The 27,277-nt window shown below is 43.6% G+C and overlaps 1 protein-coding gene across 3 annotated transcripts in view; it reads right to left on the bottom strand.

Annotated features, from left to right (window-relative positions):
• Positions 1 to 27,277, bottom strand: part of PRKAG2 (protein kinase AMP-activated non-catalytic subunit gamma 2) — a 211,409-nt gene that overhangs the window by 115,547 nt on the left and 68,585 nt on the right. For all 3 annotated transcript variants that reach the window (XM_066201168.1, XM_066201185.1, XM_066201176.1), the window contains exon 3: positions 18,623 to 18,902. In XM_066201168.1, the coding sequence (XP_066057265.1) occupies positions 18,623 to 18,902 (280 nt within the window). The remainder of the gene's footprint in view (positions 1 to 18,622; positions 18,903 to 27,277) is intronic.

The raw sequence follows: 27,277 nt of genomic DNA, 5'->3' as shown, positions 1-27,277 counted from the left end.
CAAGGCAGTAAGAGAATATTCCTGGAAAAGCAAAGCCTGCCAGTCTGCACACACAATACCTGGCAGGAGAAAAAATAGTCTGAAACTTTTCACAACAGCTAATGATAAAAGAAGAGACTGAAAAGGCTGTCAGCTGTGTCCTTGGGGATCTGCCTGAAAGCCAGAGACGGAGTGGGAAAGGGGCAACACCACTGTCACTCCTTACACAATGCTTGGCCATTTATGTTTTAGGATCCCCTCATGAATCAGAGGACCACTGCCCAGGCACATCCCAGTTGGCACTTAATTTGCAGCAGCATCTTTCCCTGTTCACTTCCTCAAAACACAATGAGCCTCAAACTGAGAGACTTCTGGAACCATGGAATCCCTTCTAGTGGTGACTTAGCTTAGCAATACATTGGGTCAAACACAATACTGTTTGTACCTTGTCAAGTAATTTGAAAATGATCTAAAATAGCACCACAGATGACCAGAATTTGTTGTAGAGAGCCATAAGGTTCCCAGATCTTGTCAAAGTTCATGCAGTGGCTTCAGTGTTTAAACTAGAAAGCACTCTACCCAGCAGCTCTCATGCCACTAACCCTTAAATGCCACATCAAGAAACAAAGCAGAAAGTCAGTGTTATGGTCACAGAGCTCTGGATATATCCAGCAGCAGAGACTCTTGAATTTCTTGATCTGCCCCAAAAGCCTCCTGCATCCTCAGTCCCTCACTCAGGTGCCTCTGTTCTCAGGGGCACATTTCTAAAACAGGCCTAGGAGCTTTCTCCCACCCGGTGCAATTCTGGCTCTTAGAGTCAAGGTTGCCTAAAACAGCCTGTAAAAACCTACCCATGTTCCAGACTGAACACTTCTGTTATTATTACATATTTGTGGAAAAAACCCACTCCATCATCACCTGGCAGCTGGCAATAAAGCCTGGCAAATCTGACGCTCAGCTTATTTGCAAGCACGTCATTGGAGCAAGGAAAAAAAAAAATTAAAACCTCTGTGCTAACAGACACAAACAGAAATTACTGCTCTAAGCCACATACTCCTTTAAACCAGGTAGGTTGTTTCCAGTCATAATAAAATACTTTCAGGGCAGAGGAGGAGAGGAAGAAACACTGAAATGGGACTGAGTATGGCATTAATGGACTTTGGTTTTATTCTAAACTCTGCTATCAGGCAACTGCACAACCAGGGAAACCCCACATCATCTCTGTGAGAACTTCAGATGAAAATCTGTTTTCAGATGTCTCATGCTTAGACTAATCCCTCTTCTACTCCTATTAACCATAAAGTTAATTAAGAATCTTAAAGAAAATAAAAGACCCAGAGTAGGCGAAGTAGATTTTTATGGTGACTGCAGGTTTCTGGCTTTCCTCCCTGTTTATTTGCTGCCTATATCCATTACAAGCCTATGCGGTCAAAGGCGAACAGCAAAATTCCCATGGCTTCAGGAATTGCTCAGAGTGCAGGGTGGAAAGCACCAACCCTCAACCCAAACTTCCACTGGCCTCAGTAGCAAAACCCAGGCTCACTGCAGCAAAACTGAGCTTGTCAGGAGGTCTTTAAATTAATTTCAGAGTGGGGTTTTTTTTCCTGCATGTGTTAAAAGATGTGACACGAGCTCCTGTGCCAAGCACAGCACTGACTAGGAAGGTCCTGCTGATCTTTGAATCAGAGCCCTCAACACCACCAGCCTAAATCAGTCCATCAAATTCCCCCTGCACCCTTCAGTCCTCCCTATTTACAGTCACCTGCTGCAAAATTCACACTCTTCAACGACATTAATTAATGAAGCTTCATCAAAACATGGAGAAGATCCACTCAGGGTCATGGACAAAGCTCTGGGGAAACTGGAAGCCAAGGGGGATGCTCCTGTCCCAGTCTTTACCCTCCCTGTCTGCACAAAGCTGCCACATCACAGCCTGTGCAAATCCGGCGTGGGAGGGAATGAGTGGGGCACCAGCAGAGCCCAAAGGACTTTCTGCAGCTTAGCAGCTCCCTGTGCATCTCCTCCTAATGTGCTTAGCTACTTAGCCAGCAGTGAGCTAAACATCTTCATGTCAGCAGCAAGTTTTTACTGGGTTTTTGTGGTTATCCCCTTCATGACTGGGAACTCCTTAAGTCTCCACAACCTTTCCTTGGTTGCTGTCACCAGGCACTTCCCGAGGTGACAGATGGTTTTGCTTTCTGCTGCAAGGGCACAAAACATGCAGCCACCGGGGAGTGGTGCTCCCTGAGTTGGCCCACGGTGAAGAATGAAGCTGGCTCTTCAACAGTTTTAACTGCTCGGCTCCAAGAAAAGCGCCACTGTGTTAACAATACCAGCACAAAACCACTTGCATTTCTCTAAGGACATGGCAAACCAGTGACCCTGCTTTACAGCACTGAGCCCACCAAGCTGCACTACTCTGTGCCCACCAGTCACATCTTACCCCTTTAGGGCTGCAAATCAAGGGCTTCTTCCCCTCCTATATTAGCATTATTAGCATATTAATGAACCTCTCAACCTCATTTACCTCCTTGGCTTTTGCACCATGCAAAAAGAACAAGGAAAGAAGAGCTGGAGGCTTCCTTAGCACAGCAAAGGGCTCCTCCAATCCTGCAGCCTTCAGTGAAGGGGCAGAAGTCGCTTATAAACGGCTTGACTGAACAAGATTCCTTCTCCAGTGCACAGCAAGTATCTGTGTCCAAGGCAGAGGATAAGAAACTTTGGGGAAACAAAGTGCCAGGTTTAGAGAGAAACACAAGTTCCTAGCCACGAACCCATCACAGGATTTTCCCTCGGAATTTTTGCAAGATGTGCATGTGCTGTGTGCTGCTGAGCCTCACATCTGCTGGATGGACAGGAAAGTAATTTCTAAGAATGTCAGTGATGTCAGGCATTTGCTTTTTTTAATGTGACCATAAAGTGGCAAAAGCTGTCAGCAGCACTGGCAGTAGCTTAACAAAAAATGTTGACGTTGCCTGGATACGGAGTCCTGCTCCAGCCTTGGATTTGCCTGCGTGTCTGCATTTGACAGAAGTAACTCCTAGGGATTTTAGGTTTTCTTTAATATTTTAAGATCCGTGCAAATATCTCTCCTTATTCAGATCCCTCCCTCTCTCTCCTCTCCCACTTTTTGGCTTTGTAAAATGCAAACTAATTCCTCAACCATAATAAAGCCATAAATAAGAAGTCGTAAAAAAAAAATTTCTAGCTTTTTTTTTTTTTTTCCTCCAGGTTAATCCTTTCAGTTATATAAACACTTTATAAAATAGCATGGCAAAAGTATATGAGAATCTGTTTATGCGATTAAGACTTGGCTCCCTCTTTCCCAGTGACAGTATTTCATGCCTTGCATTTGCCACTGCTGAGATCTGCTCAGCTGTCTCTCTGTGACCTCCAAAGCAGAAGGCAGCAGGGTTCAACGTTGCTTTTCATGGAGTACTTACTCACTACTGGTGGGTACCCATGGAGTCTTGGAAAAAAAAAGAGCATTATAAAGTACCTGCTAATTTTTTGTTACAGTGGATGGATTCCAGGTTTTCACTGATGGCAAAAATCCAGCTACTCCAAAGGCAAGTGAATTTTCCCCAGTCTTTCCCTTTATTGCTGTTATGCTCCCAATCTGATTTGTGCCTTAGTGTTTGAAGAAAGGAGTTCTGGATGCCATTTAATGAAGCACTGCAGTGTTTTATTATCCTTTATGGTAAAGAATTTGGAAGGACTTTAGAGAGCTTCATGCAGAGACAGAAACAGGACCAAAGTGCATACACAAAATACAGCACTAAACTCCTCTTCCTGGCAGCTAGATGACAGAGAAGTAAAAAACATCCACTGCAGACAATTTTTCCAGTCTGGTCCCTGACACGGTTCCCAAGAGAGGAACGATGTGCAGTTATCCCGGTGCCCCACAGCAGCAGATTTCACCACCCTGCAGGGTTATTTTCCAAAGGAAATTATGTGCTGTTCAGATAGTTTCTTTAGTGTCACTTGTTTTATTTATCTAATAATGTCACAGGATTTGAATAAGCAAGCAGGTCTTTCAACAATGCCACCCCAAACATCAGGTCCCCATTCCTGCAGAGCCCTCCTGCACTGGGGAATGACTCAGTTTAGCCAAGCTGGAGCAAAGGGCATACTCTCCTTCCTCCTCCAGTTCTTCATCAAAAAAATCTATATATTTTAACACTAAACATCATGACTGCATCATCTCAAAAGGGTAAATAAAGCTTGAATGCAACAAGAACAGGTACCACAATCTCATAACTCTTCCCAGCTGATGCCAAGCACAAAGCATTGTGAACATGTGAGGTTCATCTATCCAATCTAACCCTGTTTTCCCTCTCATTACAGTGGTAGCAGACATGAGATTTTGGGTACTGACAACCTCAGCAGATCTGTGGGGAGGAGAAGACACTTTCCTGTTGTAGCACTCCAAATCCTAAAATTTAAGCACTGGCAAACAATTTACTCAGAAAACCTTGATGTTGATGAAAAACCAGATGGAAACCTAGAGGCAGAAACAAGCCCTGAAAGATACATCTCTTCTTCTCAGCTTTAAAACTGGAATGGACATAATGATAGGCAGAGGAAAGCAAGGTGGAGATGATTCAACAGGCTTGTTTTGTGGTGATGCCTTTTGCTGTTGCCTTCTCCAAGTCTGATGTTGCTGGAACCATCAGAGCATTTGGATGTGTCTGAAGATGCAAAAGTCAGAGCCTGGAGGCAGTGCCAGGACGCGCCCACTGAACACACGCTTGTGCACAAGAAAAGCCTTCTCCCACTGCACAGCTCTTCTTAAATACAAAATGCAGTAAAGGAGTGAAAATGATGGTGTGAGTCCTGATAATCACGCTCTCCAATTCTCTTTCCCAAGCACAGGTGAGACTTCAAGCCCAGCCCGGGGCAGCTGGATCCTCTCGTCTCTCTCGGCTAAACCAGAGCCAAGAGTTGCTAAAGCCCTGGCACCACTGCTGTAGGTCTGTTGGCATTCCCCCTTCCTGAGGTTGTAGCTGGGCTCTCCAGGGAAGCAGCTGCATGCCCTGGATAAAAGTTTCCCATTCTGCAGCACAGATTTTTTACACATTCTGCTTTGTAAGCTCCTCCACTGACAACGTTCCCTGTCTCCATATCCCAGCTTTCCAAACAGAGGGGCTGTAGGGACTTCCTGTGATAGCCACTGTGGCTTCCAGCTGCTCCAAACAAAGCTCCAGACACTCTGCCTCAAAGCTCATCCCAAAATGATGGGTGACTTTAACAGCAGCATGACTTCTGGCCAGCCCTCAGCAGCAGCTGGGTTGACTTTAATGCCATTTAATTGCAGTAAAATGTCTTTAGTAACAAAACTCACACCAAAAAACTGCGGTTGGAACAAGAGTCGACCTAAGGCCAGTTTCCAAAGGGTTCTCAATCCCCTCTTCTCTAACTTGTGGCATCCTGGGTGCTGCACAACCTCTCCTGGGTCCCTGAGGAGACTGCAGCCACCCACAGCTTCTCCAGCTGCCGGCACAGCCAAACATGATGAGGAGCCTTACCCCAAATGCCACCCTCTGGAAAAGCCACGTGCTCCTCCAGCTCCTCCATTCTCTGAGGCTGGGGACAATCCCTCACGTCCTTGAGTGTGAGGCTTTCTCCCTTAAAAAACCATTTGAGATTTCAACTGTCTTCATCACTCCTAAACTCTGTGATTACATGAAAAAGCAACACAACAGCATGGGGCAGAACTCCTCTGATGACATCTCCCTTGCACAGAAGCTCCACACACCCCCCACACCACCCAAAAATCAGGAGAGCCTTGTCTTTCAGGATTTTTCTGGTAGCATGAATATGTGTGACTATTGCTACATGGAGATGTTCCATAAAACACGAAGAAATATGACATGCTAAACTTCTTATTTGCACTTTCATATTCTACTATTTTTTAAACATTCCTCACTCCAATGGCCTGGATAATACCAGAGCAGAAGTCCTCTTTGCTTAAACAAACTTCAAGGGAATGTGGCCCATCACAAAGGAATCCCAAAGGCATGGCTATTTATTATATACATCAATGAAATTGAGAAAAATGCTAAATCTCAGCTTCTTTTTTGGTCTTTGTTTCTACAACAAACAGGGAGAAAGACAAATGTTCTTAACACTTGCAACAAAGCCCAAATCTGTCATTCCACAGCCATGGCTTTGACCGTTTCTGTAAATTTAAAACGTCTCTCCCTACCTGTCTGCCCTTGCCACTAGCAAGAATTTGCTGATAATCCACCTATTTTTCTGCAGACTGGGCTTCTGATCCAACAAAATCTAGCCAGCTGTACAAATGGGTTTGCACTAATCCCCACCATTTGTTTGAAAGATTTCTGTGAACACCAGCAAACATACAAGATGTCAGATCGGCGAAACTCCTCATTACTTACTATTTATCCCTTTGATTGCATTAGAAGTAAGGATTTTCCTCTGGCTTTTGAAGACAAAACCCAACACTTAGACCCCCACGTAGGAAACTATTGCTTATTGCTCACCACCTTCAAGGGGGAATGAGCAAATATTGCTGAAATTAGCCAAAATATTTCTGGTTGTTTGGTTTGGTGGTTCTGGAGGGGTTTTTTTGTTTCTTCGGGGTTTTGTTTGTTTTGTCATTTTGTTTTGTTTTGTTTTAAGGAGATCTTCGCTTTTTTCTTCAGATCAACTCACTTAGATGGCTCAGCAAGGATTTACTATTAATTTCAGGCAGCCAAGTCTGGAAATTGTTCCACTGGGTTCAGAGCCCAATGATCAAATCTTCCCCTGTGTCACTGTGAAAAAGTCATACATAGTATATCCAATGTATTTAAATGCACATAACAGAGTAAAATTTGATCTTCATGGAGGTAGAAACACATTTTAACCAGCTTTGCTGCAAGAGGCAATACTTTCTTCTAAAAGATGAAAAAACTCAGCTAACCCCTCATTCATTTCATCACTCTCCTGAACAAGTTTAAGCTGGTGCTGCCTTGCTGAGGACTCCTTTGCCAAAAGCCCATTTCTATTAGCTGGCTACTTGTTTCAGCTGCCATTGGTGCTTCTTGTCTTTCAGAAATCCTTCAAGGTGCATTGAACACGGCCAAACTCAGCCCTTCTCTACCACACACAAAGGAAGCAGCACCAATATAGACGCTAAACAGAATAAATCACTCGGGCATTATTTGCCACCTGTAGTTACTCTTGCTCCTGCATTAGCTCAGGTGAAATTCTTTCAGCTTCCTCCCAGAAAGTCTTGGCCTTTGTGGAGTTTAGATGTGCACCTCTATTTTGCATGGATCAAAGCCAGTTTTGGCCTCTGGATGCTCAGTGCTCTGGGGCACGTCAGTGCAAAAGAGGAATTGAAGAAAAGGCTTCACTGCAAACAGCGTCATCCTGTTGGAGCTATGGCCAAGTGCAGTCCTCTCACCACTAAACAGCTTCACGGAAAGACTGTGAACATGAAGAGCTATGGAAACCTTATACTGAGGTTAAGCAAACAAATCTGACACCAGACCTTCTGCCCAGCTCGGGCAGGCAATGAAGCAGATACATTCACAGTGACCCTGAAAAGAAATGCTCTGTACTCCCAAATAACAGTGTTTGTGGAAGAAAATTTGATTAATGGCTCACCTCCACATGTGTTCCTCAGCCAAAAATTAATTGCGTTATGGTCCACGCATCTATCAACGCAATTAAATGTCTACCTTGATATGGAGTGTCATATCCTGACCTGAGGGCAATGTCAAACTCTCCTGCGATGAGGGGAGGAGAAGCTGATTTCCTGACCAGCTGCTGAAATTGCAGTTTGGAGGGAGGGATGCTTTTAGTCCCTGATGCTTTAATTGGTTTAGAAGTTAAAAAAAAAAAAAAAAAAAAGAAAAGAAAAAAAAGAAACAAAACAAAACAACAGCAAGCATAGTCAAAGGTTTTTAGCTCAAAACCTAACCCAAAGCACTTCCAGGCAGGCAAACAAGAAGGAGAAGCAGTGGGATGCCCACAGGAGGGCACCTATGTTTCACAGTGCGGGAGGAGCTGCCAGGGAGGTGCAGTCTGGGCTGGCACAGTGTGGCACTGTCTGGCACAGCTGCTCCCACGCTCTTGTCACGGCAGTCCCGTGTCACACGCCCACACAGAGCTCCCAACCCTGCACTCACTCACTTCTGGGGCTCAGAGAGCCGTAAACAGCAGGAGATGCTGCAAGAAGCAAACTACAAAGAAATCCACCCCAGCTGCCAACCAATAAAGTGTGCTTACAGGAAACCCAAGGCAAGCTTCAAAATAATTTAACTAAAGGACTGAGGTGCTTTGATGGTTGATCATCAAAAGCTCTGAGTACTTGTTTCACATATCAACTACACACAATATTTTCATCACCTAAGATAAGAATTTTTTTTTAGTTACAGAAGAATTTTCAAATACTCTGTGAACTGCAAAAGAAAAGGGCATAACTGAAAGTTTAAATAGAAAAAAAATCCAAAACAAAAACAAATCAAAACCAAGCAATCTGCAACCCTTTTCTTTTTTTGTTTGTGGGGGTTTTATTTGTTTGGTTGGTTGGTTTTGGTGGGGTTTTTTTTGTTTTTTGTTTTCTTTTGATTTAAAACTAAAATAAGAAAATTTGGTTTCATTAACCCTTGGTGCCCTTTCTAGAACCAGCCTTCCCTGGTGGGAGGATGATTGAGTCTACTGACCCATCTTAGAGATCCCAGGCACAGGGACCTTTGTAAGCTCTCTGCTGGCTTTGGGTTTGTCATTTAGCAGTCACCACTGCTGGTTTTAGGACTGTCATAAATCAGGTAATTTCTGACATTTGGCTCTTTCAGCAATGCTCTGTAGATGCACTGGTCTAGCTGTTCAGCTGGATAACAGATTTTAATACCCAAGCAGACCAAAGGGGAAGCACTGCGTGAGAACGCCAATTACAGATTATTGCCAGAGATGGATCATCAGACATGACTCTACTGACTAAAATCTTCCCTTCAGAAAGTTTTCTATTCAGGGCATTACTCCCAAAATCACATTCACTACAACATTTTTGCTTACTCCAGCCTCACACTGTACCCTCACAAATTCTCATCTCCCTGCCCCATCCTCTGCACATTTTTTGCAGAGCATCCACACATACCCACTTAGCAGCACAAACCATTTCATACAACACTGGCACAGCACAGAGAGGGAAAATCACAAAACGGTGCAAAATTTGGGGAGCATGGACCTCTGGCTAACATGTGAGTACATGTGAGTAACAAAATGCTTTAATAAACCTGAATTGGGTCCCTTGCACAGTGTTGTCCCTTATTCAGTATGTCCCACGGTGTGCCAGGGAAGCTTGTCAGAAGTTTTGATGGATTATCAAACAGATTTATTGAAAGGTTCAGATGGATGGGAATCGTTCATAGATCACTGTCCAAAAATTAGACCCAAGACCTGTTTTCTGACATGAGTAGAAGACTTTGCCTGTCATTTTAAACTAAGAACATGATTTCTAGCCTTCTCCAGCTGATGCATTTATTATTCTACTCACAATAAACCTCAAATCAATTAACTCACTGGACTAGAAAATCCTAAACTAATTAATTTTAAAAAGTGGCATCTCTGCTCTCGTTGGCTTTGACAAAGGAAACATGAGCTGACTTTGGTCAAAGAGAAAGCAGCATGGAAAGATTCAGCTGCACTACACAGATTCAGGAGAACAGGAATTAGATCAGTGACATAGGTTGGAATTACACCACTTCCACAGCAGTTTCACCTCTGTCAAACTGCAAGGACGAAAGACTTCTTCCTAGATCTCCTAATTCAGATTGATATTTATCTGATTTACTATGACAATGGGGAAAAAATCCTAAACCTGGCACCAAGCAGAGCTTTATACTTTTTTCTCTGCTTTTCCACATTTCCTTCTCCCAGTAACAACCAACCTGCTTCTAAATTTGCTGTACAGATCAAATGGGCTAATGACAACTCCACTGTCAGATGATCACTACACGACCTGAAGGTGTTCCAGCCCCTGAGTGAATCCAAATAGATGATCCAGGTTCTCCCTGCCCAGTTCGTGACTCTGCCAGTGATCTGCTGGAAGTGAGGAGCTGCTAAAGCAGCTGCTGGAAGCTCATGTGATGGTTTGTACCAGCTCAGCTGTGACGCTGCAGTGCCTGCCCATGGTTACTTCTCATACAAATGGGAATGTTACCTTTATGGTCAGTGGGAAAATGTACATGTGAAGGCAGGAAACAGATCTAGAAAACCTTGCAGGCAAGCAGCAGAGTCTGTATGAAGTCTATAAAAGCCTCCCAGTCAAATCACTGGTTAACAGCAGGGCTCTCCTTCAAGATGTTTTCACAGCCACAAAGGCTGAAAAAAGGAAAGGCTCATTTCCACAAAGCCCATGAACTGAGACGTGATAGTGATCAGCTCCTTGCCCTGTTGACTCTCACAATGCACAGCGATTTACCATCATTTTTATGGGGCTTGTTTCATTTTAAAATCAGACCAAGCTCAGCCATAACTCACACTGACCCTAGAAGGGCTACGTAAGACCTGGCCTGAGCCTGGTATTTAACTGTATTTTACCCACTCTACTACACACACTGTATTCCTCAACCCAATTATTTTTCTGCCTTGTGGTCTTCCATTACATACTTTTCCAAATCATAAAACCGATTGAGTCAATATTTATCATGTTTATTCAGCCCATTTTTGTGGCATTTCCAAGCCTTTATCTAAGAAGCTGAAAACCCATGATATCTGTAAAACTTGGATCTGATACCTTAAGTCATTATTACTCCTCCAGACTCCAGCTACATAGCAAAGAATCTTGGATGCACGATGCTTTTTCAGTGGAATTATGACAAGCATTCACTTAGAATCAGGAAAAGCAAGGTACTTTTAAATGTGTGAACAAACCTACTAAAATGAATAGGGCTTCTCCAACATTTATAAACAAATACTTGCTTAGGGACCAAATTCTGAAATGATTGATCAAAATGGAAAATGGACACATAAATATAATTGAAGGTCTGCCCCAACAAATATTTTCAGATTTGTAAGATACAGTTAAATATAAATAGCCCACAACCACAAAAATCTCCCCCACAATTATTTCCTCTGATTAGACAGCTTAAGACAGCAATTTAAGATAGCAATTTTTGCTATTTACGACTCTTTAGCTTTACCATTGCTTACATTGCTGCCTGTGTGGAAAAGTCACCTGCACATCAGCAATGCCCTTCAGACAACTTTCATCAAAAGACACAAAGAAGAACAGCAGTTCATCAGCCCTCGGAGATGTTCAAACTGCAGTTTCTATTTCCCCTTCATGCCAGCAGCAGTCTCTAAAAGAGCAAATACACAACTAAGGTCTTGTCCATACAACACGAGAAATAAGGATTTGGTTGTTATTAAAAGTTTGGTTAAAAGTTTGGTTATCAGCAGTACGTTCCACAGCTGAAACCCCAGGAAAGAGAGAGAAAATGGGAATGAATCTGGTCACAGGTCTGTCCCATACTCTCCAGATGAAGGTCATTCCTTTTTTTTTTTAATGATTGAATATAAATCATTAGGCATTTGAAGACAGTCCAAAAAAATCCTTCTTTCCTAGACAGAGAGGGGAGAAATATAAAAGCACACTGGATGTACTCCCCCTATGCAGACAACATTGACCATGAGAAACTGAGGTGAAAAGGGAAGCACATTGAAAGATATCTCCAAATAAATGAAGAACAATCACCATAGGCACGTTTTAACCAGACAAATCATCTGCTGCTGACAGCAGACATCAGTAACTGGCAGGAGAAATGATGCTGAACGTGGCTGGTCTTTGGCCATGCATACAGCACCAGCTTAGCTGCAGCAGTGCTGACACATTTTGTCTGCAAAAAGTCATTTTTCTAGTGTAGATGAGACCAAAATGCACAGCGTTGGTCCCCTTGTCTGCCTCTGAGGGCACAGCAAGGTTGAAAAAGGATGATGAGATGTCCTGGCACACCAGTACTGGAGAATAAAGCAAGACAAACAGCTTTTCTCCTTTCCCAGGTTTTATGAGATGACTGTGGAAGAGTCTACATCATCCTCCCATGGTGGACCTGGACCAAGCAGCCCTGTCCTTCCCCAGCTTGCTCCCCTTGTCCTGCACAGCAGTCAGAGCCACAAATCAAAGCTGCCTCCTGCCCTTTCCCTCTGCATCCCACCTGCCTGCCCATTCAACATGGGGGAAGAGCTGGAAATGGAGTGGCCTCAGCTGTTCAGAGTCCTGGTGCAGGCTGGAATTGATGGGTCTCTGTAGCTGTGGTCTGAAGGTTGGGAGGCTCCAGGACCATGGGAGGAATGTATTGATTTAGCAAAGAAAAATCCAAAAGTATCTTGTAGCAGCTGGCATGAGGAAGGACGCCCCATTGCATGGTGCCATTCTGCAGGAAAACATTCCTGAAGAGAAATGATGGGAAATAGTTTGAGGAAAGGGAAGGTGAAACGTCTGTGCCCAGCAGCCAACCCTCCACAACATCCTGTCCTGGGCTAAACTCCTTTCTCTGCAAGCTGTCACCTAAATATCACAAATATGGAGTAAAATCTTGGGAGGGAATGAACTTCAGTCTAATGCTTGAAGAAAAATTTTAGCAGAGATTAGCCACAATCCAAAGGCCTCCAATCTGGCAGCAGTGTGGCAGGGTTTTCCCAATTTCCTCCCCGGGTTACTGCAAATGAGAGCTACTTGCTCCATCTATGGGTAAAAATTAGTACAGACATAGGCTTTTCACACAGAGGGCATCATCTAACCATGAGATGTTCTACAAGCAAACAAATTATTAGAATGAATGAGGCAAATGACAACCATTCTGCCTTGCTTCTCACAGTTTGAAAAAAATACCATCTGGACCATTATTATGGGAGCACCAGGAGTCCTCCTAATGGATTACTTTAGGCACCACAGTTAATAGTATTGAATTTCAGAAGGAGAAAAAGTATTAAGAGGAAGCAGAACACTAAAACTTTATGTTGAAAAACACTTCCTTTCTCAAGTGCACTGAAAATTTACCATTATTCAAACCTGACCACCAGCATCAAGGTGTTTCAAAGCTGTGTAATTTTCAATTCCATGTTCCATAGGCAACTTTTAATTCTGAGCTAAATTTATCCTTTGATCCCATGCACCACAACCCAAAGCTTTAGGTCAGTGGAAGTCTTTTAATTGATTTCTTTTGCTGGTGAAACTGACAGCATCATTAACGTGTCATGAGTATTGCTGTTACTTGAACCAATTGTGTCAGAAGGGAAAGCAGCACTGAAAATGCTCTGATGTCCTTCGAATGAGGCACTCAGACCCATCAGAAAAGCTACGTTTTAATGACTTAAATTTCATACAACCATCTACTTCTAATAAAATATTCAGGGTGCTTGATTTTAGCCTATCTGCGGGGGTAGCTCCCTGATTTCCACTCGGTGAAATAAAGCTGTTCTCATTTATTTGTGCATGTTTTGGCTGTGCAGGGAGAGCTAATGCAAGAAAAGTGTCATCTGCATTGTGTTTCTTCCCAGTGCAGGTCATCCTCCTGTGTTTACTTTGGATCACCTCAGTTTGCTTTACTGAGATGTGTCACTGCTTTCTCTTGGCATTACACCCCTCACAAAAGTGACACACATGGGAAGTGCCTGCCCACTGCAGCCGGGACTCAACGATGTCTTGGAGCAGCAGGTCCCAACTTGTGCCTCGTGAGAGCATTTCATGCAGTTTTGAGCCAGCCTAAAACAAACTGGGAAGCAGCTCCACAATGCCAATTTGAAATCACTTTTCACAGCGTCTCAAACTTCAACTTGCCCCTCTTCACTCACCCTTTCCTCCTGTTGCCCCTGAAGAAAATCTGTGAAATCAGTGTCAGCTCTGTAGAAGCCTACTGCAAGCTACAGGTCATACTAATGCACTCATATCCAATTAAAATGTAATTGTTTTAATGTTCCATGGCTGCTCACGTGCCCACAGGGCTGCTGCTGGTGGCACTGAGCTGTACATCCTCAATTGTGCAGGATATTTTCCTGTTCTTAAATATGTTATTCCAGAGGTGCTACCACTGTTGCTGATGGGCTCAGCCTCGTCCAGCAGTGGGTCCTTCTTGGAGCCATCCGGCATTGGCTCTGTTGGACATGGGGAAAGCCTCCAGCAGCTTTTCCCAGAAGCCACTCCTGTAGTCTCCCCACTACCAAAACCCGGCCACACAAATCCAGTGCAGCTACCAACGTTATTCTCGAACTGAATCCAAAACACAGCGCTGTGCCAGCCACTAGAAGGAAAATTAACTCTATCCCAGCCAAAACCAGGATGGTATCCACCCCTTATTCTTTGCTGTGATGTCATGCCCAGATCCAACATTTTCCAATGCATCCCAATAAATCACAGTCATCTCTCCTGTCCTTTGATATCCACACCCAGTGTTGGATTGTTGCAGGCTGAAGCCAGCTCTGGATCCAGGGGCTGGAGCCAATCTCCACTTGCAGAAAGCACCTGGCTCTGGGAGCTGTCAGGTGGGCAGCACTGAGGGGATGCATTTTCCAAGCATCACAGTACAGAGACCAGCACTAGAAATTAGCCAGGCTTAATTCACTCCCAACCCATGTTCAGTTTTCAGCTGTTGGTCTAACAGTGCTGTTGCAAAGAAATTCTCAGACAAAAAAGAAGTGAAAAATTAAATAAATTTGATAATTAAATTTCAGAGCACTCGTACAGAAACCCAGCATGCAAAGAGCTGTCTTAGATTTTTCTGCAGTGAACTTCTCAAAGTGAAGGGGCTGCGCCAGTGGCCAAGCACACACCTCACCCAAAAAGGGTCACTGCAGAGCCTCTCCCAGAGGGGCCTGAGGTGGGTTTTTTGCAAAGGTGGGATGCTGAATGTGAAGCCTCAGCCAGCAGTTTACTGCTTCGAAACTGTATTTATGAACTACCTGAAGTGGCTGGAAGCCAAGCACATGTTGTGGGAAGGTATTTTTTCTTTCAAGGCAAATCTTTTGTCAGGCCAGAGCTGTGGGGTTATGACCAATACTGAGCTGGAGTAACCAAAGGGAAGAGGCACAGAGATGAGCTCCTGGATATTGCCGAAACCAATGACAAAATACTGAAGATGAGCAAAATTTAAACTCCCAGCCTGAAGTGGAAAATATTTTAAGTTTCACATCTGCAAATCACTTTCTATTTTAACACTGTCCTACCCTAGCCCTTCCTACACTGTGTATATTCAAAAGGCAAAATAACTTAGCTGGGAAAAGAGCAACTACATGGGAAAGCAAGCGCTGCGAATACCACACATAGTCTTTAAAATGAAAACAAGCTAGGAAGAAGTCGCTTCCAAGAAAAACAAGGAATATGCAGAGTAACAGGTTAGTCTATGTTTTGAACAATGTGTGGGAGGAGGAAGTGGAGGGAAGACGGGGTATGTTATTTAAAACAAAGACTGCACCTACTTTCCCCCACATACTGCTCATGATGACAGGAAAGGAGTGCAGCACAGGCTCAGATAAAGTGGGGGACAAAACCAAACCCCAGGTCCTTGTGAACTTTTATCTGATGCTTTTGTTGTGTTTTTTTTTTTTTAAATTGCTAATTGTCTGGATAAAACACAGATTTGCTATAAACTCAAAGGGAAGACTCCAGTACAGAGTTTCCCAGAAGAGCCACAGCTGGTAGCGACATCTGCAGATCTCTGGTCTGATCCCTGCTCAAAGCAACTTTAAACTGGGGTGCTCAGAGCCTAGTCCAGTCAATTTATTAAAATCTGCCAGGGCAGCCATTTCACAGCCCCTCTGGACCCCTGCTGCCACACCAGCCCCACCAAGAACATTTTTCCTACACGTTCCTGGCATTTCCCTTGCTGACTCCTGCACTTTTTCTGGGCATCCCAGAAGGGCCTGGCACACCTGTCATAACCCCATTAGGAAACTGAAGACAGCACAAAGGTCTTCTCCTCCTTTTTCTTCCTCCCCCTACACCACATGCTGCAACCCCAGTGCAATAGCCCTTTGCTGGACCGGTGTGTCCCCACTTGTACTGGGGAGCCCACAGCTGGACCCAGCACTGCTGATGTGTCTCACTGGTGCCAAGCAGAGGGGGAGGATGACTTCCCAGTGATCCTCAGAGTGCAGTCCAGCACAGAGCTAATTTTCATTTTAATGCAATTAATCCAGCACTAGCAGGGATGTAAAGGCAGGCAACCACAGCCAGCCCAGCTGATCTCAATGCACTCAGTTTGAGAACTGATAAAACAACCTGAGTGCCATTCACTTTTAACACAGCTATCCCAAGCTGTTCGAGAAAATGGGATTTTAATCACATAGGTTGTGACAATTTTGAGCAGTGAAGCATTTAAGCACCTTTAGAAATGTGGAGCTATGTGCTGGTTTAGCTTTTCTCAGAGCTCTTCAGCACAGCATCTCTGCAAAATCTGAAGTATCTGGTCTGAGGAGTGTCTGAGAACAAGGAGTGTTCCTTGTCCCTTAGGAAATGCTGTTCCAGCCACAGAGACCTTGTTTTGAGTAGCACATAACAAATTAACTTACTGTTCTATAGTACATGGGGTTACTCTATTTGCAAAGTAGTAGAATGCAGAGGTATTGCTTGTAAAAATAAAGTAATACAACAGAAATGCTAACCCCTACTTTTCCAGAAGTCCTGAAAGCGTTTTGCTAAATAAAATCCTATCAAAGTTAATTAAATGTAGTAAACTCCAAGAATGCAATTGATTGCTGCCCCCTGTTTAGCACATTCTGAATAAAATTAATGTGGTAGTGAAAGGTAGGTGCCTGCATTAGACTCATTGTAAGAGAGCTAAATGCTGTGCAAGCATGACAAGAAATGTTCTGTTTTGCAAAAAGCTGTGGAAAGAGAAGAGTTATCAATTTAAACAGCAATTTAAATCAGCATACCCTTCCCAAGAGGCTGTCTCTCTTGCCTTAAGAACAAAAGACCACGAGCACCCAAGCCCAGCGCAATTCCTGCAAGACTCCCAGAGCAGCAGGGTCATGGATACTTTCTGTTAGCTCAAATATAGCATGGCCCCATTCCAAGCCTGCTCCTGAGGCAGAAATGTGACCTTACCAAAAGGATTTTGCTGACTCCTGGAAGATCCCTTTATTTAATATTCTGTTGTACCTTGCTAGGGCTTAAATAGCGCTGGCTGCTTAGATAAGTTGATTACAAAGTCCCAGGACGGCTTTGCTCTGCAGTCTAAATTGCTGCTGTTCATGCAGCAGAGAGCTCTTCTCTGCCTACTCCATCAGCAGAATACTGCCAATATTTAAAGGCCATATTTAAACCTATGTGGACTAGCAAGAAGAGCTTAAATGGATTTTAATTATTGTGAAGTTTTCACAGGAGGGGAGCGTAAAAATCATACTTGAGCTTCAAGCAGGGATGAACAAATATCCTTGAATAGATGTTCAGAGCCACCTCTGAGTCCTTCAGAAACACTGACTCCTGCTTTCAATCTCCTGATGGTGTTTTAGAGAGAGGCAAGGAGTGGAAAAGACACCATTTCAATGAACCTTCAGCAGCACTTCTAATAAAGAGAAAAATCCTCTATTGGTTTGTATTGTTGTGTTCTTGTGCACAAGTCATTCTGAAATGACTTGTTCTGATTAAAGCCAATGATTTTAAGAGAAATTCTCATAAAGAAAACCGAGAAGTTCCCTCTCTCCTATTTAAAATCACTGAAAACTACCAATACATTGCAGGAAACACATGGCCCAACACGGGCATATGACCAATTCTGCACCTACATTGTCCCAGAAGATTTGCCAACAATCTTTCATTATTTCTTCTGTTTACGGACTGAAAACTCACTGTGGTCTGACAATCCATCAAGACACTACTCCTCTCTTTCCCCTGTAACTCTGCTCCTTTCCCACAGCCATTAAACCTTCATGCAGACCAGGTTTCGTTTGCTGACCAGCACTGGGAAACTTCATTCAGGAAGAAAGTTTTAAAACTGAAGCACGTTCTCAACCCTGCTCGTTTCTGAGTTCTCGCAGTGTGTTAATAGCACACAGGCTGCTGAAGAGCTAAAATCTTCCCCCAGTACAAAGCTGCATATAGTAAGTGCTCTGAGCCAAGGAGGTTTGTTCTGCCTTTCATATTCTTGCAGAGGAGCTCAAATATCCCGTCAATGGTCATTTGACTGGAAACAATTACAATTTATTTCCATCCAGCAAAGGTCACTTGCCCTTCCTACAAAAGGGCAAGGAAATACCAATTAAAAAGCACAGCTGAAATTCCCTATGGGGTCTAAAGAACCTGTAACTCCTGAGTGACAACAAGGACTGCCCACCTCCACCACATATCCCAGGAATGTCTCCAGCTGTTCTCAAGTCCTGGCACTGACATCCAACCAGCCTCAGTGAAACCACCCAGAAAACTCCCACTAACGTGGACAAAGGATTTCTAAACAAAGCACAGGAGTGAGATTTCCATCCTCAGGCCTGTGTAGGTGCCCCTGAGGTGTCCATGGCCCTGCAGAAGTCACACCTAATGGCCAGCACGTCAGAAACCCACGGTCAGTGAAAGAGAGAAGGAGCAATTAGCACATGCCTCATCTGCACTTACTTCACTACCGCAGGTAAAGAATGGGCCAAGCCCAGAGGTACCGTGTATCTTCCTGAAATAACATGAGCAATTTCTTACTTTTTCTTGATCTGGAGAAAAACTTGATGCCCCCAGGAGAGGTAGACGGGTTAGAATTGGGGGAAGACTCTTTGGAGGAGGACCTGAAGATCCCACTGAAGCTCATTCGGCGTGGGGAGCGTGGGGGAGACTCCTGGTAGGGGAAGGGGAACACTGTTTTGGGTGAGCCAGGGCTGTGTTTGGATCTCACAGGGGCAGAAACGGGGCTGGAAGGTCGGTTCTGGAGCCCTTTTGAGAAAAGGCCTTTTGAAGGGCTGCCGGCTGAGTAGCTTTCGTCCACCTGAGGAGGAGAGAAGGAGGAAGAAAAAAAGAAAAATCTCCATTAATTCAGTTCAGTTCAGGCCTCCAGGATCTTTGAACTTGTCTGAACAGAGTCAACTTCTGCCTGTTGGGGTGGTGGATTAGCCAGAGCTCACCTTCCCCAGCACCTCCCTCCATTGACATGCAGGTGTGTGTGTGCCACCTCTCTGGCCTCATGGTGCCCCTTGCTCCTAAAGACACCCTGAATTTCACAAAAACATTTCAAGGTATGCGTACATTTTATTATCACACATGTAACGCAGGAATTTGTCTCCTGCTTTTATTTGTCACGCATCCCTCTTCCTTCCCCAGAAAATGAAAGATGACTGGCAGTGACTTTATTTAAGGCAATGATTGTGGTTAAAGGAAACATGGTGCCCCAAAGTCTTCCCCACGAATTTAAGCACCCACCCACAGTACTTAAATCTCCATCCATGATGTGACTCAGCACAGCACACAGGTCCCCAGGTGCCTGACAGGCCTCCAGGACGCCAGCCACAGCCACAACTGTGGGACTGCAACTCCTATCCCAAAAATAGAGGAACCATTTTAAGAGTGATGATGCTCCTGCTAATTGCCTGAGCTGGGATATGACCTTTCTAACAGCTGTATCCCTTTAGGGACCTGTGCTGCCTTTCCAGCAGTGTAAATATCTGTGCATAGCACAGCTCTGCACTGTGAGGGCTCGCCAGTGAAGGGGAGAAAAGAACCCAGAAAAACAAACAGAAAAAAAGGAACTAAGATTAAATTCTCCTCCCCATACAATTAACAGAAGCTGACCCAAAATCTCTGTGGGATTTGCACGTGCCTGGGCTACATGAAGAGTTTATTTCCTTCTGGAAGCACAAAGTAGTTCTGTGGGTATAAGGCTGCTGTTTTAGCTGGGGGCATTTCTCATGAATGAAGGGCTCTGTTCCTGGCAGAAGGCAGCAGTGGGTTTCAGGTCACCAGGGAATGCTTAAGCCAAGGCCAAGGTGGATGTGCCCACAGCCCCTGCTCCTCTCTGCCCAATTACTCAACACAAACCAGGAGGGTGCAGCAGGCAGCAGCTCCTGCCTGTGAAGATGCCTCCTGATGTGTGTGAGTCCAGTCTGGTAAGGGCAGTGCTGCCATGGGAATCATTTTAGGGAAAAATTGCATCTTTCATTAGGATGATTTAGATGAAAGGAAAACTCATAGGCACATATGCTCTCCTTTGGGTCGGTGAAAGCCTGGTGTGTATGAATGCAAGTAAAAATGGCCAGCAAAGTTTAAAACCCATGCAAATAACTCCCTTTCCAAAACAATGCTTATTCACGGCTCCAAAACCCTTGTAGAAATATGTACAAGCAGCATAATGGTCAGATAACTGCGCCCTCCATAACCCAGAGTCCCCCTTCTTGTAGTCTTTCCATGTCCTGCACATACACTTCAGACCAGCTCCTCTATCCCCTGGGGATGGGACAGAGCTGGAGCAGGTCCCGATGTGTGGAACTGCAGAAAGGCCTGTGGAGATTACAGTCTCCCTTTTGGGAAGGTTTCTGACCTAAAGGGCAAGTGCCACCTTGTCTGGGAGATGGACACAGATAGTGTGGGTCACTAAGAGGGGCACAGACATGTGCCAGCACAGTCCTGGTTCAATGATGAATTCTGCTCTGTGTTCCTCTGCACAGCACAAAGATGTCTGACAGGAGACAGAACAACTTTTTTATAACTGCATTCCTGTTTTTGACAGTATGGGCAAAAATGTCTCAAACATAGACCTGTCCTTTTACAGATGAATTAGGGGAGCAGCAGCCCTCAAGGGGAAGTTTTTGAAAAAGATAAATCAATTCTAACTGAAGCAATAGCAAGTACCAAAAGCCAACAACGGACTCTGGACAGACCCCACCAGAGAAGAAAAAAGCAGTGTTTCATGCTTAATGCAGTTGCCTGAGGCTCAGGTTTGCCTCCTAACTCTGTCACGGATTCTATGTGCAATCGTGAAAACTCATTCCAAATTACAAATCTATTCTGCCATGAGAACTGTATCGCTTTTATTCCACTCCAAGTCCTCCAGCACTTAGACTGTGTCTCAGTGAGTATTTATCAGGAATAATAGGGCACAGTCTCTCAACTGAGACCTGGAATAATAACCACACTATAGGAAATTCATAAACAAATTGCACTTTTGTCATGGGTAAAGCAGTCCCAAAGTGATAACTTTCTCATAAAAGCTCATTAACTTTACTAAAATATCATCTGTAAATCATCTGAGACTACCTACGCCTTGTTCTCCTCGCAACTACACAGTTCAAGGAACAACCAAGTAGCACAATGGCACCTCCTTCTGCATGGCAGTTTAAATAAGTCTGCTGCCAAGTCTACTTCCTGAAAGTGAGGAGTAAGAACATTTTCTAGCTCATTTTAATCGTGATGCAATCTGCCACTGCTACTGTAATTTAGGTGTGTTTCCAGGAAGGTAAGTTCATTATATTTTTTCCTAAAGTGGCAAGCCATGACATTTGTAAAGCCAAGGACCTCATTCTGGCACTACCCTTAATGCTTCATGCTATCTTTTTCTGCATGCTGGTTTGGTTTAAACGACACACTGATGGGAGACACTTCAAAACCACTGTGGTGTCCTTACACATAAAAGCAATTTTAGAGATGTAAAATGTCAAACAACAATTTGTCAAAAAGGTCAGTATTCCCTTCTACATGCAAGCCAGACACAAAAGCAAATTGTTCTCAAATTCTGAGCAGAAGCAGCAGGGTGTTTTTATTTATTGCAATCACAACCAGTTGCCTTCTCTCCATCGTGCCAGGCAGATGAATTAATTAATTGTCAGAGCACCAGGGGCACACTGCTAAATACACATGTGCATGGTACCAAATTAAAGGAAATTACTACATTGAATTCTTCTCTAGCTTGTTAATTACACACAGGTTACACCCACCATCACGGTGGGTAAATACTTGTGATTTTGCTTGGGGAATTACACCAAGATTGCTTGCTTAGAATATCATTTGTGGCTAATGGATTGCAAGTTTCAAAAGATGATTAGGTGCTTCGCAAGTAAAATCAGCAGCAACAGTTATCAGAGCATATCCAAAAGTCATGAGGCAATGTTCATTTTCATGCTTCAACTGGAAATGCAGAAGAATCTTTGCTGTGGAATAAACGCCATCAGCCCATGCAGACTTGGTGTGACAACTCTGGCAGTGATGCTAGAGGCAGGTTACACAGCTAGATCATTCATCAGCCTGTTCTTCATGCTTTTTGGACTCATTCCCTGAAGCTGTGATAGGCAGGTGGGCTGAAAACTCCCACATGTTCTTTGGCAAGATAACTATTCCCCCAGCTGAGCTGTAGTAGCAAAATAAAAGTATTACACCCTGGTTTCTCACATTAGTAAGCACTGTGAATCAATTTGTGTTGGTCCAGGAGGAGCTGTAAAAAGAGAATGGGCAGAAATACGAAACACACCTAAAAACCAATATAAATGCTCGTGGGGATAATGGCTCATTTTATCCCAAACAGACAATTGTCCTCTTGGAGATAAGGAAGCCAAACACACAATGCAAGCACAATATTAACCCGTGCACAAATAAGATCTAATAAAAAAAATTTTGAAAAATTCTTCTAAGTACTAAGACTGTTCACCTAATTAAAAAAACAAAACAAAAAACAAGACAAAAACAAAACAAAACAACAAACATCCAATCAACCAACTAAAAACAAAACATTTCCTGTGCTGGTTTTCTGCAAAGCATAAACGGGATCTTTGAGCTTTCTGCCCAACCCTGGACTCCTTAAACCTTAAGACTGGTTATGCTGGAGAGAAATGTCAGCCCCTGACCTTAAGCCTGCAGAGAACAGAGGAGCTGAAATGGGGCTAAATTAGCAGTCGGTGATAGTGCCAGTGTAACCCTACCCTCAGCCCACAGCAGTGTGCTGCTCCCCAGAGAGGTGAAGCAACAGAGCAGAGCCCTGCTCTACATCAGATGTGCTGGTTCTAGTGACCAACTGCATTTGTTCAAGGCTAAACTGGTTATCTCACACAGCACTGCGAATAAAATCTCCTAAAATGCACTAAGTTGTTATCAGTTTTCATGTTTCACAGAACAAAAGGATCCCCAGCTGGGGACCAGGGACAGAGTTTGCCCTCCTGTACACACTAAGTGATCATAGGCATGTTTTGAAATACATCCAGAACTATCCACTGTTTAAAAAAAAAGGCAACAAAACGAGACATGTCTTACAGTGTTTGCCATCTCGCAGACTTAGCATTCCATTTTTTGAGTGAAACAGAAAGTGATAGTGGGGCACTTGCCCCAGGTCAAGGAGCTCTGGAAGATTTTGCTACGAGGAATTAATGTTATGAAGGCTGCCCCTGTCATTTCACCTGAATGACGGAATCTTTCTTCCTAATCTCTTCTTCCTTTCTCCTAGCCTAGAGTTTGGCTCTGCAACAGGATTGTGGCCAAACCCTTCATCTTCAGGCCAAGGGAACACTCCCTGAACTCTTCTACTTGTTGCTCTGGTTAACATACATCAAGTGAATAACCTTGCGCTGTTAAGAATTATCCATCCTGAAGGTCATCCAGGTCTTCCTGTACAAGATCCCTCCCTATGATTAAAAAACCACCTTCCTTTGCATGTTTAACAAATTTGGTTACTGTGCTTCTATTCTTTCTCTCAGCTTTACTGGCAAATACTCAGGAGTGACGTTGGGGAAACCCCACTGGTTCTGTTCCTCCATCCAGCACTCATCCTTTCAATATCAATCTTTTCCTTCATCTATTTTCTTACCTGGCTTGCAACTCTTCATCTTATTTCACAAGAAATATTGAAGTGAACTACATTTAATCACTACCATATAATACTCCCCAGTGCAATGGGCTAAGATAGCAAACTATTCATATTTCACCACAAACTGGTCTCTCATCATCCTCACGCCACCCATCTCAGCTCCGCCATAGGCAGAAATTTTCCCAACATTGTTAGTTTTGTTCCTTTGCTTTATAGTGGAAATCTGATCCGTTTTTTTTTTTTGTTTTTTTTTTCCAGATAAAGTCCTCTCTAAGAAGAAATTTCTGGTCCCAACCTAGAATTTAAGGAGCACTGAACTGCAGGGGAGAGAAGTGTCCTACCAAAGCTACATGCCCAGAAAAATGAATGAGCTCTGCTGAGAAAACCCTGACCATGGCCAGGCAGAGACTGTGTTGGAAATCCAGGCACAGCACCTCTTCACAGCCATCCCCTCTGCTCTCCTGCCAAGGGTGCTCCAGCAGCAGATCCTTGACTGAGCACACAGCCTTCCCCAGAGGATCCTCGCTCTGAAAAATCTCTGGCTCTGGTTCACTTTGTGGTGAATTTAGTTTCATTTCTCAGAACAGGCTGAAAAAATATTCTGTCGAACACAAGTGGGCTCAATCTAAATAGCCTTTCAAAATGCTTCTGCATTTAGGTGAAAGTTATAAAATGCTCCTGAGCTCTGTTCCCTTTTTCTCCAACCCTGAACAGTGAGGATCTTTATGGAGCACTATGGAGTTCTGTTTGCTTTTACAACAGTGAGTTATTTGACCTTTATTTTGCCACTTCACTTAAAAATTTTTTGAAACGCGAGTAACAGAAAAGGAATTACCTCCCACCATCCTTGACAGGGACAGTAAACACAATTAGAGACAATACACCAGATAGGTGTCTGCACTTGTTTCCTGCCCTTCCACTGAATCCCAACAAAAAAGCCCTTTGATAAAGTTAATTGGATGATTCTCTCGTCCTGCTGGAACAAAAGAGCTCACAGAGACACAAGAGCTGACTTCATTAGACTGAAAGGTAATGAAGGACTTGCTCTCCCAGTGTTCACATTCACCACCACTGGTCCCCTTCGTTCTGCATGAGCTGCACCAATTGAGATGGCATCGTATTTTACAGGGTCAGAGATGGCACTTCCCAAAACTAAAGTACAATGACACTTTCCCAGATTAAAGCACGATGGGATGAGGCTGGCTGCTCTGGGAGCTCTGCACTGCTGCACACATGGTCAGGGGAAGGTTTCCAGCAGTGAGCAGGGCTGCTCAAACACAGAAAGCAGGCATTAGGAAAGGGAAGAGTAGGGCTGGCTCCCTGTCCAATTCCTAACCCTTAAGTACATTTGTTTTAAAGCAGTGGATGGGGAGGAGCCGTGCACATCACAGTGCACTGGTTGTTGCACTTGCCCTCGCCCTGAGGCTCCCTGCATCCACTGCAGGTGCCCCATGCCAAGGCTGTGGCACTATCCAGGACTTGCTCCCCATCTTCATCGCTCATAAAAAATGAACAATTAAACAACTGTGAAAAAAGTAAATCCAAAGGAGATTTATTTGCCAATGAATCAGGAAGGAGGGGCTGAAAATGGTTTGGTTTTTTCTTTCCCTCCCTTATCCAGGGCTTGCTTGTGCCATTCCCACAAGTAACGCGACAAAACAAAAACAGTAGCAAGACAAAACACTCCTTGGAATCCTTCAATATTGGAGTCACTCCCCCAGTAGTCTGATTGTATTTCACCAACACTTCCCTGCATTGCTGATAGCAGAACAGTGAGTTAGTGCCAAACACAGTCAGAACAAAACCTCTACTTTCACTCTATTCCTTCATTCGTAGGTTGTACATTTGTTCATTGAACCCAAACTAATCCTTTAACCACTGAGTCACATCCAGAATCCACAAACAGCTGATTGCCTACAGCTATTCTCAAAATCTAACCCAGGCTCTGTGAAAGACTTCCCAAAAAGTCTGCATTAGATGCTGCTAGGTGTAATTGATCACAGGTTGGCCAAATGGAGATGGGCCGTTTGTTTGCAAATTGTGCTTTAAGTGAGTCATGTCATTCTGCATCAGAGTCTCTTGCTCAGAATTTACCACTCTCAGTTTGCCATTCCCCTCTCATTTTTGTATGAACCACAAACTGTACCAGTAATGAGTCTATCTTTCAAACCACTGATAAGGTATGATATAGTACAGCAATAGAATGTTTTGTCTGCCTAGAAACAAAATTTTCCACTAGTGAGTCTCCATTTATTTTAACAGCCAGGTTTTTATTCATTTACTAGGTTCCATGTTTATTCAGTCACATTCCAGTTCCTTAAATCAAAATGACTTGTTTTACTTTTCTATATACGTGACACCAACGCTATGACATTTCTCAACCAAATTTATAATTCATTTAAACACCCACCTTTGTTCAATAAGAACCGTTTACAATTAATTTCAATCCAAACGAGTCTATTACAACAGCGTCATTAACTAGCCAACATTAGCTATTTCATTGTTTTGCTCAGGACTAATGTTTGACAAACCTGTACATTATCCTAATTGCAAACATCATAAATATTAACACAGTAATTGCCTTTTTTGCAGTCTTTTGAAACTTCATCTCTGCTCCATGATTTATTCACAATCAACACTTGGCAGAGAAAGCTCTGCCACTTCATTCAAGAGTGTTTCATCAGAGTTGTTTGGATTTAATTTTAAAATATCTTACTTTAACAGTTTATGCTTTAAAGGCACTTAAGCTATTAATAGGATAGAGCCACCTTTGTAATCTAAGAAAAACATCTCACCAGCTTTCTCCCCACATAGAGAAAAGAATTTTTAATGCACGCTTCTTTTCCAAGCTTCCGTCTATATTTTTGTGACAATTCTGTTATTTCCATAAAGAAATGGATCAATATTACTCTTCAAACACCTTTTCTCCCACCTCCTCCCTCCTCCATCTACAATTTGCTAGCTGACTCCTCATAAACAAGTTTCCTGTGTAATTTTTTTCTTTTTGATCATTCACAATCCTGGGCTTTAAGCTGAAGGTAATGGCTGTCCTGCAATTCCTGCAATTTCCACACCTTATCCGTTAACCTTCATTTGAGATGAAAGATCTATAAATATTCAAGGTGTTAAGACCTCTAAAATTGATAGAGCCATTTGGGTGCAGAGGGGCACTCATCCCTGACTGCTGCTCTGCCACACTGTACCAGAATTATTTTCTGAATGATGCTCCCAACCACTCATGATTTTCCAGGTCTCTAAACTATCCCTCTTCCACTGTGTTTTCCCAGGCTGAGGAAATGCAGCAAATCTGATTGCTTTTCAGCTCCCAGACTATAGACTTTGTTCTTGTCTATATTCCTTTTATATATTCATTCATTCTGCCTTTAACGATCCTCTAAGGTCTCTGTGCAGGAAGGATTTAAACCGTTTCTGGAGAGTCCCACCTTTGAGCACGGGGCAGTCTAAGCAATACCAGTTGCTTTAGACAAAACCACCCACACAAGTGTTAGGGCATTTTGTCTGGCACTAAGAAGGGCAAAAAAACATCTGTCCCAGGCACCATTCTCCATCACACCCTGCCA

The sequence above is a fragment of the Chamaea fasciata genome, unplaced genomic scaffold (assembly GCF_029207755.1).
Source record: "Chamaea fasciata isolate MVZ Bird 193981 ecotype frontalis unplaced genomic scaffold, bChaFas1.0.hap1 SCAF_1, whole genome shotgun sequence".
NCBI lineage: Eukaryota > Metazoa > Chordata > Aves > Passeriformes > Sylviidae > Chamaea > Chamaea fasciata.
This window is presented reverse-complemented; position numbering and strand designations above follow the sequence as displayed.